At 40.4% G+C, this 16,428-nt stretch overlaps 1 protein-coding gene across 2 annotated transcripts; it reads left to right on the forward strand.

The window, feature by feature from the left end:
* The first annotated feature begins 4,864 nt into the window (after nt 1–4,864).
* LOC112560610 lies at nt 4,865–15,359 on the forward strand. Of its 2 annotated transcripts, none has more exons than XM_025232545.1 (14): nt 4,865–6,019; nt 6,285–6,391; nt 6,549–6,570; nt 8,037–8,108; nt 8,553–8,683; nt 9,265–9,367; nt 9,719–9,834; nt 10,337–10,412; nt 10,777–10,938; nt 12,683–12,905; nt 13,357–13,496; nt 13,783–13,870; nt 14,478–14,535; nt 14,824–15,359. In XM_025232545.1, the coding sequence occupies exons 1-14, from the start codon at nt 5,954–5,956 to the stop codon at nt 15,299–15,301; spliced, it is 1,842 nt and encodes a 613-aa protein (XP_025088330.1). In that variant the 5' UTR covers nt 4,865–5,953; the 3' UTR covers nt 15,302–15,359. The 2 variants fall into 2 exon arrangements, with proteins under 2 accessions (XP_025088330.1, XP_025088331.1); XM_025232546.1 differs by having other exon boundaries at nt 4,879–6,141.
* The last annotated feature ends 1,069 nt before the right edge of the window (nt 15,360–16,428 follow it).

Below are 16,428 nucleotides of genomic sequence, written 5' to 3' on the forward strand. Positions count from 1 at the left end.
ATCCTCTCCTAAAGTCCTGACTGAGCTATGTAAGTACTTTTACTTATTCACACCACCTTTTTCTTGCATTTAAACCTGATCCATCAATCATCAGATTAAAAACTGTGTGTGTGGGAGAGAGAGAGAGATTTATTCTTTCTTTTCCTGAGGCGATGCACTCTTTCTTTCTGCTGACGTGATGGATTATTCTTTTTTGACATGAGAAATTCTTTCCTTTTGTGACAGGATAGTTCTTAACTTTTCTCGACCCTGTATGCTGCTCTGAGTTCAAAGCCTACTTCTTTGCAAACCTGAAATCCCTCTTGTCTTTATCCTGAGGGTCGATTGATTGTTCTTGCCTCTAGAGAACGGTCACTATTTCAGACCAGACCCTTCTTTACCCTGAATTTCTTCTGCTCGTATTTTGTGAGGAGAGTTTTCTCGACAAACTAATCGCATTTGACGAAGATCCAAGCACTGACACGTAGCAGGGAAAGTCTAACCACAGATTTTATGTGTCCTTCCTTTTACTCCCCTTAGTCTCCTCTGTGCTAATTTATTGTGTGGTCCTCAAGGTCCAGACATTCAATTCTGGCAAAGTGTGGTTAATGACAACTTAGCGCTCTTAAGGACTGTTCCTGGGTTGATGAAGAGTGTTCTTCATTTGAGCAAATGGAACGATGCCTTTATCTAATTATCTTTTCCCTGTGTAGTTAGGACACTCTTTCACTTTAAAAGGTCCATCAGGTTGTAATTGCGAATCTGCGTACCGCCTTGCGCATGCGTATACGATCTCCAATATTATAATCTTCCACTAAAAGGTGGAGTTATTAATTCATTAATTCATGAGAAGACGCAATCATACACTCTGTGTGAGTTAAGTATTCATAGGAAAAATTCTTGAACATGAAAAACATAACCTTCAATGACCGCATGTTTATTGGGCATCAATTGGTTGCAACTCCCTCTCTCGTATGATCCTGCACCTGCAAAAACACAAAGCAAGGCAACTTCAAGCAGTAAAAACAGTAACAAAGAAAAGCTTGAGAAACAAATACAACTTGTAACTAAAAGAAATCTATGGATACAAATAAGCAAAGATGTTGCACAAGAAAGAAAGAAAAATCGCGGGAGAACAAAGCAACAGCGGGTCAGGCGCAGCCTGGTTCCACATGAATTATTCAGGCAGACAGGACATGCTTGGAGACAGAGAGGTCTGGACACGCACAGGGCTTATCTCAATTAACCAAGAATACATAAACGCCGGGCAGTGCTTCAATGTTTTTGCTGTGGCAACAAAATTGCAGTGTCTAAATTTATTTCCTAAATTGACTAAACGTGCTGACTGAGCGCTCCTTGGCACAAAAGGTCTGTGAACACTCAGACAAACAGTTAGTGAAAATGGTTTAAATCTATCAAATTACTGAATGTAGGTTTTTAGTTTGGAGATTGGTGTGTCTGTGACACCAGAAAAACACTAAACTGTGATTTTACTTCTCTTGATATAGGTTTTTTCCTTTACAGTTTCCGTTTAAATTGTTCTTAATACCAGAAATGTCTTTGGACGACATCCAAAAGCCTCCTGCAACATCCAGCACAACGGATCATTATGTCACTCCCACCTCGCATTTATTTTCAGTTCGTGAACTTAATCCCATTTAGAGACTGCTGCAAAGAGGTTTCGGGAAAAGTTTGCAAAAGCACGCGCCCACAACATCCACCCACACACACACACACAGACATCCTGTACCTGTTTCTGTGTGTGTGTGCGTGAGCGAGAGATAATTGATTCCAACCCGACATTCAAGTGTGATCTATTGGTGACTGTTACCAGGTGTGAGCAGTGTATTCTCCATATATTAATCAGGAGAGATCTTGGGTATACAACGGTAAACCTGCTGGAGGACAGAGGATAGACGGATCTTATTACTGACCCCTTAACATTGGTTTCGTAGGCTGCATGAAATTAAATAATTTTTTTACAGCTATGGCCGCTTCTAAAGAAGTTCCTTTGACATGACTTTCGTGTTAAATGAACCTTTGTACTAGTTGGCTTCTCGCTGGACAGTGTTAGCGGCTCTTTAATGGGCGATAAACAATGCTCTCTTCATTTGTAAATTCTGCATTATCAAAATACCTGTATGTAAGCTCATCTTACTTGATCTTTACAGTTACTTCGGACCCTTATTCTGTAAGTTTTGCCACCTGTATGTCTACTTTTGTGATGTCCCTGGACCTGGATTACTGCAACTCTCTATTCATTAATCTCCATAAACGCCTACTGGAAAACTTCAAAGGGTTCAGAATACTGCGCTCGTATTGCCTTCATATTGACCTTCTCCTCGTGCTTCACTGACTGCCAGTGCCAGCTCGCACCGACTACAAGATGGCCACACGTGCTACCCTTGTGTTCACAACCTTGTCCCCAGCACACCTGTCTGAGCTACTAACGTCTCACTACCCGAGTTGGTCTCTTCGTCTGCTTGTGTTGCCCTCCTCTCTATGTCCCTCTCAGACTGAGTGATGCTTCTTTTACTCCCAGGTTCTCTGTTTCGAATTCTTTTCCCACTTCTATTTCAGCTGTCTACATTTCAATCCTTCCAATCGGCCTCAAAACCTATCTCTTTAAGAAATATCATATATTCAAAAGTACTACTCCGCCCCTCTCTCACCCTATTTGGCCCAGGAAACCATTTCTTCAAATAAACTTTTATTAAGTCTTTCTTCTTTCGAGCGTTGATCTGAACGAGAAAATAATTTTGTTCTTTTCTCCAATTTGCAAATAAGTTTTTTTTATGGCGAGGCAGTCTGTTTAACCCTGGAATTATTTGAAATTTCGGGAACAAAATGGTGTCAATCTGGGAACTTGCCTGGTATCTCCACGATGGTCAACAGTCAACAGTCAAGTTGCTTCCGTTCTCTAGTCGTCTTAGTGTACAGTACACACCCGACTTCCACACTTACCTTAACAAACCTCATTGTCTGCAGGATATATTTTTATATTCTGTTAATTGAAGGAGTCATCGTCAATCGCTTCATCTTTGATTTTCATAAAATATAGCCAGGTTGCCATAAAATGCCATTCATTCACATGCTGGTCCAGTCCTCCATCGGCGGGAAACACATTAAAAGCATTCCAGAGTTGCGCCTCTTGCAGTGACAAAGAAGGCAGAAAACACCAATCAATGGAAGAGTTGGCAAACGACCGGTGGAGGCAGAAGCAAATGTCCAACTCTGTGAAGCGTTAAAGGTCAGAGGCTCACCAGCCCCTCACATCGCCCACAAAAACACAGCCTGTGGCCTCGTCACCACAATCTTTCGTCAAGTGCTTCAGGCCTCAGCTTTTTGTCTGCTGAAATTACAGTTGAATTTGCTGCAAGCGAGTTTTGACGAGCAGCCAAAAGATTAACCATTAGCTTTCAGCAGCCCATTGTCACTACTTGCTATCTAAACCCAGAGCTGCTAGTGTCGAGACAACCTAGTTGTTTATTGTCAAGCTTTTCTCTCGGACAGGCCTTCTCCATCATTTGCACATTGCGGAGCATAGTTTGGACAAAAAGAAGAGTCTTCTACTGTAAATGCGATTTTACACAAACCAAAAAAAAACCCTTTCTATTGCCATGGGAGAATGCAAATAATGTTTCTCTTGTTTCCTATTTATGTATCTCTGAGATATTTTCCAGGACCAAAGCATCAACTGTAGAGGAAGCCAACTGATGTGGCTAAAAAAGTAGGTGTGCTGAAAAAAGTAGGTTTACATGAGGTTTGGTAAAATGTTTAAAATGCATTGCTTTAGCACACAAAGAGTTGATGTTTTATGTCTTGTGATTAACTGGCCGGGGGAGAAAGAGAGTAATTATCTGCTATGATGTTCGTTGACAGCCAATTATATCATTAATTATTAAAGCCAAGTATTTGACAGGCTCAACACAATTTTATGTTTTCAATCATTCATTCAAACAAATAACAGAACGAGGCAAAATTAGGAGGTGATGAAAGGGACAAAAAAAGGGGAAAAGAATCCAATTATAGAATACAAGAGTTGAGCAAACCTTGATTATCCTGGCTCTACTTGTCGGGCTGACAATTCACAAGAGTTCATATCACCAGAATAGTGCCATTCCTCTTAGATAAATTTTGCAAATCATCGGCAGCTTATTGCTTATAAGAGTACATCGACAGTCTACAGTTGCCGACCTTCCAGAACTGCATGCATCTTGCAGAAAAAATTTCACTGATACTTTCACGAAAATGCATTATCATGGCTTCCACCCATTGACGTCAGGGTAAACCTCAATGGTACACACGAGTGTTGTCAGTGGTTGCCTTCTTTCTCGTGATGTTATTGCATGTTATTATCTGATCAAACCTTGATCACTTAATAACAATTAATGCAAAATGTGTAAAACGCATACTCACCCTCCTAAGGAGCATGCTCTTTGCGCCTAAGAACAAGAGGAGATAGGGACAGGAGAGACAGGAAACAAACGAATAGGACATGAAATACAGGATAAACAACTATTTATTAATAAAGTTAAATGCAGAAAATGCAAAGAGGAACCGAACAACAAGAAGTGAGAGTAGGTGGCGGATATGGGGAAAGGGAGAGAGTTCAATTTGATTGTGACCGAGGTAAAGGTAACTGTGCACACTCTGTCTATTACTGGCAGGCATTGGATGGCTAGCGTGTCGTCTTCCAGTCGAGTAGGTCAATGTTAATTACCATCTCTTTTACAAAATCTGACTCGGCGATTAAGGCTTACAGCGCCGAGTAATCGATGTATGCCCAGTAGGTTGCCGTGACAACCAGTTTGACCAAGGGACGGATAAATACCTTTAGTCGATTTAAGGAACAAGCTATCGAATATTCAATGACTGGACAGGATTTCTTAATGTGGTCGGCAGCCATCATTGTCCGTTGTTGTCCTCCGTAGGGATTTGTCCTACAAGACATCAAGACCAAATGGGGAATAGTCGTCTGTCTTATCTCTTGTAGACCAAATGGGGAATAATCTTCTGTCTTTTCTCTTGTCGATGCCAACAATAATTCCGTTGACACATGCATTGACCAAGTTGTTCGTCACCAGACAACGCAGTTACCGTCAGACGTTATCGGTCAACTGGCATTTCCGACAGGCTTCGTGCCTGCCCTTGACAATGTGAGCTTCTTCTTCCTCTCCACTCTGCTTCCCTGGTGTCACTGAGTGCTTCTCCTTATCTTGTGAACTCGCAGGCCTGTGGTGACCATCATCCATGCACTACGTCCTTCGACATCGTGACCTGATGTGCTCGAGAGTTGACAATCCTCTCATGAAGTCCTGACTTAGCTATGTAAGTTACAAAAATATTGCACTATTAGTGCTTGTTGGTTAGCTCGTCAAAAATAATGCTGCGAACAGGCAATGGTTACTAAGCCACACCACTCGTGATCAAAGGCGGCGTGTTTACCTGTAGAACAGTAACGGCTCTCGGTGACGTGGTCAGCTTCCACAGCTTACTTATGGTTCCACTCCCGTCTGTTCCTTTCTTTCTTCGACTGTTTGTAGCTGAATGGGGTTCATGAATTAAGTGAATCTTACGAAGCTTTAGAGGTATAGATAACATCTGAAGGCATGATTGTGATATTTATAGAGGTGCTGACTTTTTTTATTTTTCGTCAGTCGAGTAAAGCGTTGTAAATCTGACAGGTTATTTAATTTCAGTTTATGCTGCACGAACACACACACACACTCACAGACACGCAGGTGCACATATTCTCAGTCCTCACCCACCATCGCAACTGTCACTCACGATTGTAAGTCCTTTCACACAACAAAGCCTCACCGGCGACCTCCTGTCTATCCGCTTATCGCCTCCTACAGAAACTCGTGATTTATGAGCAGAATATCGCCAGGCGCTGGGTGAAGTTGTTTGAGACGAGCTGAGCTTCAGTGCCGACAAGTGAAAGCAACAGCTTGAGAGACAATCTCTTGATATGCGGCAAGTCTGTGCACACCTGGCGCACTGGCACACTGTCGTGACCGGGTGGCAACGGTTATGTGTACGTTACACGTTTTGCTTTTTTTGGAATCCCCGAACAGTATGAAGGAAGGGGGACTGTGTTGTGCCTACGAATTGAGCGGGAAGGTGAACTAATCAAGGAAACATATCACATGTATACAAGTAAGAAATTGGAAGCCGGAACCTTCTCTCGTGTACCTGAGTACCTGACAGCAACTACACCTACTCTGTTGAGGACAGCGTAACTATGTGACGAGGGAAAGTGTTTTAAGTTCATACATAAGTTTAATCTCTTGGTTGTACAGGTAGAACTCTCCTCGAATGTTGAATGCTGGTGTGTAGCCGCGATACAGAAAATGGTTCACCTGCGATATCCAAGTCGCAAAGACTTTCTTACCTGGGATGAACTTGGGTGCGTTCAAATTATCTGGTTCAAAACAAGTAAAATAAGAAATAAGTAATGTAACAGTACAAATTCAGAAGGAAGGAAAGGATATTAATCATGATATTGTGCAAAACTTTATTTATATTCTCTTTTAACTTTCAAATGTTATAAACTTTTTCTCCAGGTGCCTAGCAAGGATGCTGGGGGTAAGACCAGTTTATATGTTTTATACTGATTTTTAAGCGCTTGCATAGCAGAGAAAAATAATTGGAACATGAAATAGAAATGAATCTGACTTTCGTTATAAGCGGGGTTCATGTCATACTAAGTTAGCCCTGTAACCACAGCGGTAGACTAGGGGCACCTGGAAGTACCTGCACGAGGTGCTGTCAACATGTCAGACCATGTGTGAGTGCCATCTCCTTTCTTGCAGAATCAAAAGACGGGGCGGTGGGGTCATTTTGTGCCAGCTTAAGTGTTCCTGGTGTATACTAATAGCCTTGTCATTTTGTTGTGCTGACACCCGTACAGCCCGTGTTTGCCACGAGATAACATTTATGTAATGTATGTTGTCGTGTTTGTTCCTGCTGTAACTTTACTCTCAAAGTCAATCTGCGGGTGAGCAAAGAAGCGAAATTTCTTGTTATCTTTCTCTCCCCTACCCCTTTGTATTCCGGGTATCGCTATTGTCTATCGTCTAGAGTAAATTTTTCCCATTTGGTAGAATTTATAAAGCTTTTGGCTCAACTGAAATTCCCTCAATGATATAAAAAGCACGAATTAGTGACGATTGAAGCTTGCACCTATCTTGATGACATGCAGCAATAGAAAAGCTCAGTTTACCTCGGCAATAGTCGACGACTACATTTACTGAAATGCCGTTGTCAATCACATGGAGTCCCTTTCTGACAATCAAGACTATCGTTTTACTCTGGGTTTTTTTTTTTTTTTTTCGTTGCTTTTTATCTATCCCTCTTTCCTTTCTCTTCCTAATCCCTGCCTCTTTGAATTTCACGGACCATGTCACTCACTCCTTAGTTTTTTATGCCAGCAGCTTTCATTTCACTTCACTACACTTTAATCAGATATTTACCAAGAAAAACAGATTGCATAGTTCACCAATAGTTCTAAAAGGGGTATGATTGTCCAATGGGGACAAAACCTTAACCTACATGTGTATACCCCTGTAATGGCACATTGCTGTCCACCCAATCCACTTTGTCAGCAAAGAGTATTGAAAAAAGACAATTAGTCTAGCTACCGATTTCCTTTTCATTGTGTTCAACGGTTCTTGTGAAGTGTGAATGCCCGCCATAGATAGCTACTCTCGATCCAGTGTTTACCTTGCCGACCCTGCTGAAATGGCGCTTACCTGCTTTGTGTCGCCCACAAAGGCCTCGACTGTTGACACTGATTTCAGGTAACAGGGCCAGCTTAGACCTCACCTCCTTGTGAAGCCCACAACCCAGTTAGGAACTTCTGTTCACCTAGTTAGGTGTACTAGCAGCTTTCTGCTTAATAATCCATTTACTAACATTGTCATATAATGAAACTAATTTATAATGTAACAAATGTATTCAGTTATTATATGGAAATGTATGTAATATAGGCTGTTTTGTTTGTACGTACCTCAGGAGAATTCCTGTATACTTGACTGTTTCTCTGGTTCCAGTTCCCACAAAACATTGTGAAGGAGAATGTACCGCCTGACCTGACAGTACAGAAAGATGGCATGAGTCTCTCTGTAAGTCATCCAGTCAGTCAAGATTTCTTTCATCGCTTTTCATCACCCAGTCTATACATTTGATGACTCATATCTCTGGCAACTAGATACCTATCTATTTTCCAGTCACTGAGTGTAAGCAAACTTAAATACATCTTTAAACATAAACAGAAGAAACTCGCACGATATAGGTAATTAGTATGATTCATTAGTATGACAGCTTTTATAACTGTCCACTAGTCTTTTTTTATCCTAGGTTATGTTTGTCTGTTTAGTCTGAAGGTGTTTATCATTTTTTTAACTCATTACCTTTTTAATTGGGATTGTCTACGTCATTTCTCGTTTGTGACCTTTCACCTCTTGGCAGTACTTGTGGTCAACCTGTAAAATGGACCTTGTCTTCGCTCCTCGCTACCTGCCTGTTGAAGCAGTTAGTAATCTTTTCTCGTCATGTCGTGTGTGCAGCAGCTGGAGCGGATGATAGAGCTGAAACTCTTGCACCAGGCTCTCCATCGCAGCTTCAACATGCACACAGCAGACTGGAACCTTTGTGTCATTCGCAAGTCCATATCACTTCTACATCGCAAACTGTTTAGGTAGGTAAATAAATAAATCTTTCGTAGCGCAGACGCAACACCTAAGCAAATATTTAACACTTTCGCAGCTAACGGTAAACAAGTTCCAGCTTTCTGTCTCCGTTTTTTTTTTCTTTTGATTATTTGGGGTCAAGAGAGTTTATTTCTTTATTTTCCTTTTTATTAACTCTGTACTTGTCGTTGACTGACTGAATGCGTTCAGATCCTGTGAGGTGTAAGGAAAACAGCCAAAAGTGCCGGTCTGGTTATGTCGACTGTTTTGTGCTTTTGTGTGCATCTTAAAATCATTTGATCTGACAGAATACTGTGTCGGGACATCTTGGATGAGGCATTTAGAGACAGGCAAGTCTGTTTCAGCATGTGCTAAGATGTAGCAGCCCTCACCCAACCATTCCTACTACAAAAGCTTTCAGAAACCCCAACCACCTTTTAAAAAAAAGGAATAAGAATGAGTCTGTGAATAACAGAGAGGCTTAAGCAGAATATTACACAAATAATCTTAAATGTTGTTAGTGAATTAGGTCAACAAGTTCACCTTTGACCTGGCCTTACCTGACATACTCTGATGACGCTTTGTGTAGTTTCGAGGAACTACGCAACATCCGGTTGGCGTATGCCACGTACGAAGCCAGCGACATGAAGGGACTCCGACTGCATCCACGCACTCTCCTGAGAACACTTAAGGTCTGAGACCTCTTGGCACACTATGTATATGTATGTATAATAATTAAAAGACTCAACCTGGTATACGAAGTGTATACCTTCATCTACAAAGCTGAACTGGCTATCAAAACAGTGACGCTTATAGAAATGAAAGTGGAAATGAATAAAGACAAAGTTAAGCCGGAAAAAGACCATAAAGAACGAAAAAGCAGCAGACGGAAAATAAAGGAAGAGATAAGGAAAGATAAAAGACTCAAGAAGGAAAGGAAAGAATTTAAAGTTCAGTTACACGGAGAAAGCTATTAAACAGCAAAAGAACAACAGTTTACTTAAGGGGAGAGAGCACACGATGAGACGAACTCTCTTTTCCAGATGTGTGACCGGGTCATCTCGCCCCTGAAGCTGATGCACCGCGTGAAGCACATGCGAGGCGGACTGGAGGAGGCAGGTCGCATCCAGCTCTACGAGTTCTTTGATCTCGTCCTCTGGTCAGTGCTGGACCTTTCTGAACAACTTCACTGACCTATTGATGATTTCATTGATCCGTCTTTCGATGGAAGACAATAGTTTGATTTCATTGTGGTGTTGCTGTCCTAGAGTATTATGAATACTAAGAGCATGATACTAATATATATACTAATATACATGATAACTGTCCTAGAGGATTATGAATACTAAGAGCATGATACTAATACATGATAGATTAGAATGTCAGCTAACCATAAAATCGCTGTGTAAAATCACATTTTCCCGAACCGTTATAATATACAGTTTCCTTACTCTGAAATTCTCTGAGTTTTGCTTTTTGTTTCTTAGTATGATTGAGGTGGAATAGTATACAAATGAAACATAGATATACGCTCTCTCTTTATTACTTCTTTTTGAAATGCCTATACATTATTGCACAAACAAAGTGATTAAATAGAGAAATAAAGTAGATACTATAGACTACTAAATGCCTTTTCATTTAACATGTCTTGGTTGTCTTAGGTGTGATCGTGCAAAAGCGTTTCACAAAGCGAACGTTCATATTGAGACAACGGGACGAGAGAAGGGAACATTTCCTGTAAGTCGTGCATACTAAGTAATTTTCTTTTTTAATTGCCAAAGAAAGAACTAGACAAAGACAGAAAAGACGGAGAAGGAAAGAAAGAAGAAAACGGAAAAAAAAGGACATAGACTAAAACGGAAGAATGAAAAACATATTTTTTAAAAAGCTTCAACAAGAATGGTAAGCAAGAAGCAATGTGGCGAAAATAAATGAAGAGAAGAGAGAGTGGAAGGAGCAAAGAACAGACCTTAGGAAATAAAGAGTGAAGTTTGTGTTTATTTTCTTTTGTGCAATAGGCCGATACTTGGAATAGTTAGGTGGTCGATGAAATATCATTAACAGTATGATTATCATAAAACCACACTTTACCTTTCTACAGCTTGAGGATTTTGAGAACCTGTTGTCTCATGAAGACGAGCGTCGGGCTCGCTTGCTGGACCATCAGTACCTGGCGGAAGAATGGGACTTCGGGCGAGAAAAACACGGCAGTAAACACATGTTCAAAGGAGAAGTGGTCTTCTCAGCAAACCGCATCAAACAGGTAGACTAGCATATGAGTGTTTGTCGAGATTATTAAGACAAAGATTGAAACTCGAAGCCCAAAAGCAAGACCAGCTCATTTACATCTCAGTTGCTACAAACGAAAAATATACGTTCACCTTTAGGATATACCCACAGATAAATTGGACACAATGCTTAACACCTTTATAGCAAACATTCCGTGGTGTTAGTACCCTTTGCACATCCACTTTGCCAGCCTTACTGTGGAAAGAGAAACAAACATAAGCAGACGACAGGTTACTGCCTTTGTCTGGCTAACGATTTTGTAAACCATCCACAAATTTTTTTTAAATAATATTAAAACTAATGGATATTTTGCATATCATGCAATCAACTTTCCAGTAAGCTATCTCTCCTCAGAACGGGAATAACCTCTGCATTATAAGTGATTTAATTAAGTAATGATAATGTTCCTCAGTGCCTCTTTTATCGCTTGTGTTGGTCTATTTAGGATTCGTGATGAACTATTTAGATTGTTTGGAAAATTGTAAATTATTTCAGCTTTATGAAAATCAGCTGTCAGATGTCCACTACGGGTTTTCAAGAAGGGAGGTAAACACATCGAGACATGGCGCTGGTTGGTGTACGTGTGATGTAGGAGCTGTATGGAATGTGCTAGAATTAGTAGATGCCGAGACTAGCGAGTAAGAAAGAAAGGGGAAAACCTGTTTATACATTTAAGCTAACCATGACTAACTTCTAAACTGCAGCAGAAAATATTTGTGTTACTTATACTATTTATCACATGTGTAAAGTTCTTGAAAATGACTTTTTTAAATATATATAATAAAGAAAATCATAATTTAAAACCTCAACAAAAATAGTGTCATTGAAATTTGTGCGACTACAAATTTGCTAATATTAAAATTTAATAGTGTTACTTTAACGGAGATTACCAAAATGTCGGGACTGTAATCAAGACCAGTCAAGACTTTCTCTAGCTGACAGATGTCATTAATCCCAAAGCATGAAGATGGCTAGATGTGTATTAGAGCATATGTAGGCTACTGGACTTCAGTCAGGAGTTGGTGTGAGCGTGTCTGTCCGTGTTCACGCAAAATGTTGCTTTGTCTGTGCAATGTGTAGTATTCCAATCTGGCTAGTGCCTGGTTTTGCAGATCCGTATAGTGTGATGAGGTACACTGAAGATGGTGAGGATTTTTTTAAATAAAAGAGATTGTTATACACGCCACTCTTTCAGACGATGCTGAGTTCGGACAGTTATTTATAAACTCAGGGTAACTTTTCACCACCAGGTACGAGGACATTTTTGATAAAAAGGTTTTTCTTACGTCCAAGAATGCGACTACCTACTTTCTTCAGCAGCTCCACTTTAGTAAAATTTTTTGCTCAAGGAAAATTATTATTCATGCTTATTCACTTTAATGTGTATTCATTTAATAATTAATATCTCAGTCTTCGACCACTATAAATTCCATACAGATGAATTTCTGAGGGACTTAGACTGAACCTTGTGAAAATGTTTATGAATAGATGCGAATCTTTGACATCGATGTACAAAAATACTTTGAAAGTACCTGCACACAATGATAATATTTTATTTACTCAAGTTATCAAGTCATCTTGTTTAGTGCTGGGCCTTTATATAGATGTTTTGCATCAGTTTTATTACGTGTGATATTGGTACGCACGCTGCAATGTTTGTTTACTTCACTAAGATATACAGCAGCTTTACTCACAGACGCGTGTCCGGCTTATTTCAGACGCAGGACCAAAAGCGGAAGTACCGTCATTTAAAAACAGAAATCAACCAATCGCAAAGACGTGTGTACAGAGCGCATGCTGGTTCCATTCGAGATCGACCAATCAGCGCCCCGAATCTGTCGACGTACAGAACACCACGCACTGCGCAGGCCTCGCGCGCAGCCACAGCCACAGCTGTGTACAGGTCTGTTCAGAGACGCCTGCACTCCGCCCCGTTTACAGGTGAGTGGCTGCTGATTTGTCATTTGTAGTTCAGTGTGAACATTTATACAGACAGTAGGAAAGTGAGCACGAGGTAGTGTTCATGTTCAGACACGAAAGGGGACATTATTAATTATGGCGGATGGCTGAAAGTTTTAACTAGCATGCATCTAATTAAGACTGAGAGAAGCTCGGTGTACTGTCACTGATTTCTGTGTAGCAACAGTCCTCCATTCATTTCTTCCAGGCATACCTACAAGTATTGTAGTATTTTTACCATGAATTCTTAATGAAATTAATAAAATGAATAGGTAAGATGTATTTTCGGCCAGCTATTACTTGTGACCTCGAGCAATCTCAATGTTCTCATTCAAAGTGTGTGTCCTCATGGTTTGTGTATGGATCTGTAGAACTCTTAATGAGTGTCACTACAAAATGTGGTTACCTAGTCTTGGTCTGGCATGTCTCTCAGTTTCCGCGCAGACGCAAAGGTCGGGGCACCCCACCGTTTCACAGTACGTGCGGGTGGACACGCCTCACGTGGTGACCCCGGCGGAGATCGACGAGGTGCAACTTAAGGTCGGCAACCTGCACTTCGACATCTTGACTCTGGTTGGTATGGCCAGCATCAAATAATTATGACTTTTTAACGTGGTCAATGTGAATACTATGCATTCAGTAAAATATGTATAATCTTTTTGAAGTCCGGGATTTCTTGTTCAATTTTTAAGGAATTGTATTTATTTTTTATAAGCAGTCAAATAAATAATATATCTTGGGTGAGATGGGGTGATCCGTAAGGGTAGGTGGGTCAAGAGAGTTTAAGTAAACCAGTGTTATCACTGACCAATCTCTTACTTGTGATGTTTGAACAATAAAGGATTTTTTTTTATCTTAGGAGAGCCGTTGTCAAGTTAATATGGAAGAGGAGATGGACTTTTATATCCCACATTATAAACAACGCCTTCTTAGCAAAGACTCAGCAGGTGAGTACCGTAGACTTCCCTGTAGACTTTTGTTTGTCAATCAGTGGAAATTAAAATGTTTGTCCCACGACTCTCCATCGGGCTTATTATCTGAAAAGTATACACAACTAAAATACTCCACTGTATGTGTTAATGTATGGATGTGGTTGATAATATTTGATCTGCATGGTGTATCTGAAGTTGTTTGAATAAAGATAATAAGATGCTGCTGCTGAACAAATTAAACAAGAGCAAATATTGTGACTAGTGAAGCAATGCAATACTGTCAAGAAAAAGTACAGTAAATAAGGAAAAAATGACTTTGAATTTAGAAGCCGAGTTACTGTATTTTCTTTCCTTAGAGATTTACTTACAAATAAAAGAATAAAAAAACACATACTGACCTAGGCTGTGCACCCGGGTACACCAGAGCCCCCTGCCCCACCCTTCTATCGTCAGGCCTGAGGCAATGTTTCTTAATTTAGTGTGCGGAGAAATTTTAGATCGACTGAGAAAAGAAAATTAAAGATCCATCCAAGTCTGTGAGTCTCTTCAGATACAAGACAAACAAGTCCAGGTGGTCAGCTGCCTGTTATTCTCTTCATGCTGACTGTTATAATTTTTACAGTCCCAGTGTCATGCGAGGCGGAGCCTGTGAAGACCTCAGATGCATCACCTGACGAAAGGTCAGCCATAATCTCGTGTTAGTAGACATCACCAGCCCGTTCTTTGTCCAGTGATTTCTTAAAGCTGTCTCCCATTCTTTCTTTTCTCGCTTGTCAGTTGTATGGGGTTCATTCCAGTGACTAACGTGTGAACATTGAACATAACGACCCCGGGGACAATGTCTCGCGTTTGACCAAAAATTCCAGGAACCTTCTAATTGTCTGGCTGATAGATTGGGGGTGTTGAAGTACTAATCTTGGATAAGGGTTATTCACATTAATGTTGTTTCTATCCCCGATGTTTTGAAGGCTTGGTGGCTGGAAAGGAGGCGATGTGGCAGGATGTCAGAGGTCAACTATTCCGACATTTGGTCGATCACCTGTTGGACAGCTGACGGCACGGCCAGACGCAGCAGCTACTGCAAGACAAAACAATGTGTCCAACAACATGACCACAGCACCAGGCAGGTCACTCAGACCATCCTCGACCTCGTCCACAGAAAGGCGAGACACAGAAAGACGACTTGCATGTATACGAAACTTGGCCGTTACAAATCATCTACCTCGTGCTAGCTCATGCAAAGTTCAAACCGTCAGTAAGACAAATGCTGACGACGGGAGCAAAGACTTCTCAAGGAACAAGTATGAATCTGTCAAGACCTTAGCTCTTTTCTCAGCCCGTTCATCACCTAGCACTTGTTTACACGAAAATGCGCTAAGTCTTAGTCATGAAAATCGTGTAAATAAACTTCCGCATGGAAACACAAAAATTAAAGCGGACAATTGAGGAAAATCAAAACATTCTTTAGATATAAGCTGTGTGTTAAAACAGAACAAACATTTCAGAAAGGAACTTGTTTGTAAGACCAAGACTATCATTTATATGTAGTAGTCATAATAAAAATAATAAACGCAAGATTTGTCTAGCGCAAACTCACTCTCGTAATGAGTATAGTTTTAGAACAAGAACAAGACGTGGACAACATACGAGGGACAGAAAAACAAACTATAACATATTATGAAAACAGAAGGATAAACAACACTACATATGACTTATATAAGTCAAATACAGAAAGTGCAAAGAGGATTCAAGTAACAACAATTGTGATTACAAAACTAAGGGAGACGAAAGAGGCCACGTCACAGTACGGAGAATCATTCTGCTGGTGTTGAATGTACCCCAAGCACACAGGTGGATTCTATACCTGGATCATTTACCGGAAAGATTTTATGTATGCTAACTCGACGTCTGTTTCAATCTCGTCGACACTCGTTGGTCCACCGGCAAACTCTGAAAGCGTGCAGCACCCAGAAGCATAATCTTCTGTCATGCGAAGAGACACCCAAGGTTTGTTTAGGTTACATCTTTGATCAAAGAAAACACAACTCTTTGAATTTTTTGTATTTGTTTTTACTCATCATCAGTTCTGTTGTTTCTTCTCTTCCTTTGTAGTTCATATGTAGTTTGTTCTTCTGTTCCTCGTATGCTGTCCATGTCTCGTTCTTACTCTCCATCGCTAAGAACATGCTCCTTAGGAGTGAGAGTATACGCTTTACAAATTTGTGCATTTTTTTAGTTTATTAGTCTACTAAACAGTGTGCATGTCGCCATCTCACCGGAATTAAAAGCATGTATCACTTGCAGTAATGCTGGCATGCCAGTCTAAAAGGAGTTTTAGCGACGATCTCAAACTGTGATATAATATAAGTATAGTCACCTACCTTACTTGGACTGTACAGCCACGGATGTTAAGTTATAACTGATGATTGCCGACTTAATCCATTAATGCTTCTATGGACGAGTTTTTAGAATTATTTTAAAATTTTGTGACCTGCACCTCAGTCTAGGTGTGTGACCTCTTTCAGTTTTGATGTGAGCTACTTGCTATACATGTGCATTATCTGAATAACGTC

This window comes from Pomacea canaliculata, linkage group LG3 (genome assembly GCF_003073045.1).
Source record: "Pomacea canaliculata isolate SZHN2017 linkage group LG3, ASM307304v1, whole genome shotgun sequence".
Taxonomy (NCBI): Eukaryota; Metazoa; Mollusca; class Gastropoda; order Architaenioglossa; family Ampullariidae; genus Pomacea; species Pomacea canaliculata.

What these genes read in the sequence shown, in the direction of transcription:
- LOC112560610 (XM_025232545.1), top strand. Translation starts at nt 5,954, where the DNA reads ATGCGGCAAGTCTGTGCACACCTGGCGCACTGGCACACTGTCGTGACC. An exon ending in CTTACCTGGGATGAACTTGG is followed by an intron (nt 6,392 to 6,548) that starts GTGCGTTCAAAT and finishes CTTTTTCTCCAG; the next exon opens with GTGCCTAGCAAGGATGCTGG. An exon ending in AAGATGGCATGAGTCTCTCT is followed by an intron (nt 8,109 to 8,552) that starts GTAAGTCATCCA and finishes TCGTGTGTGCAG; the next exon opens with CAGCTGGAGCGGATGATAGA.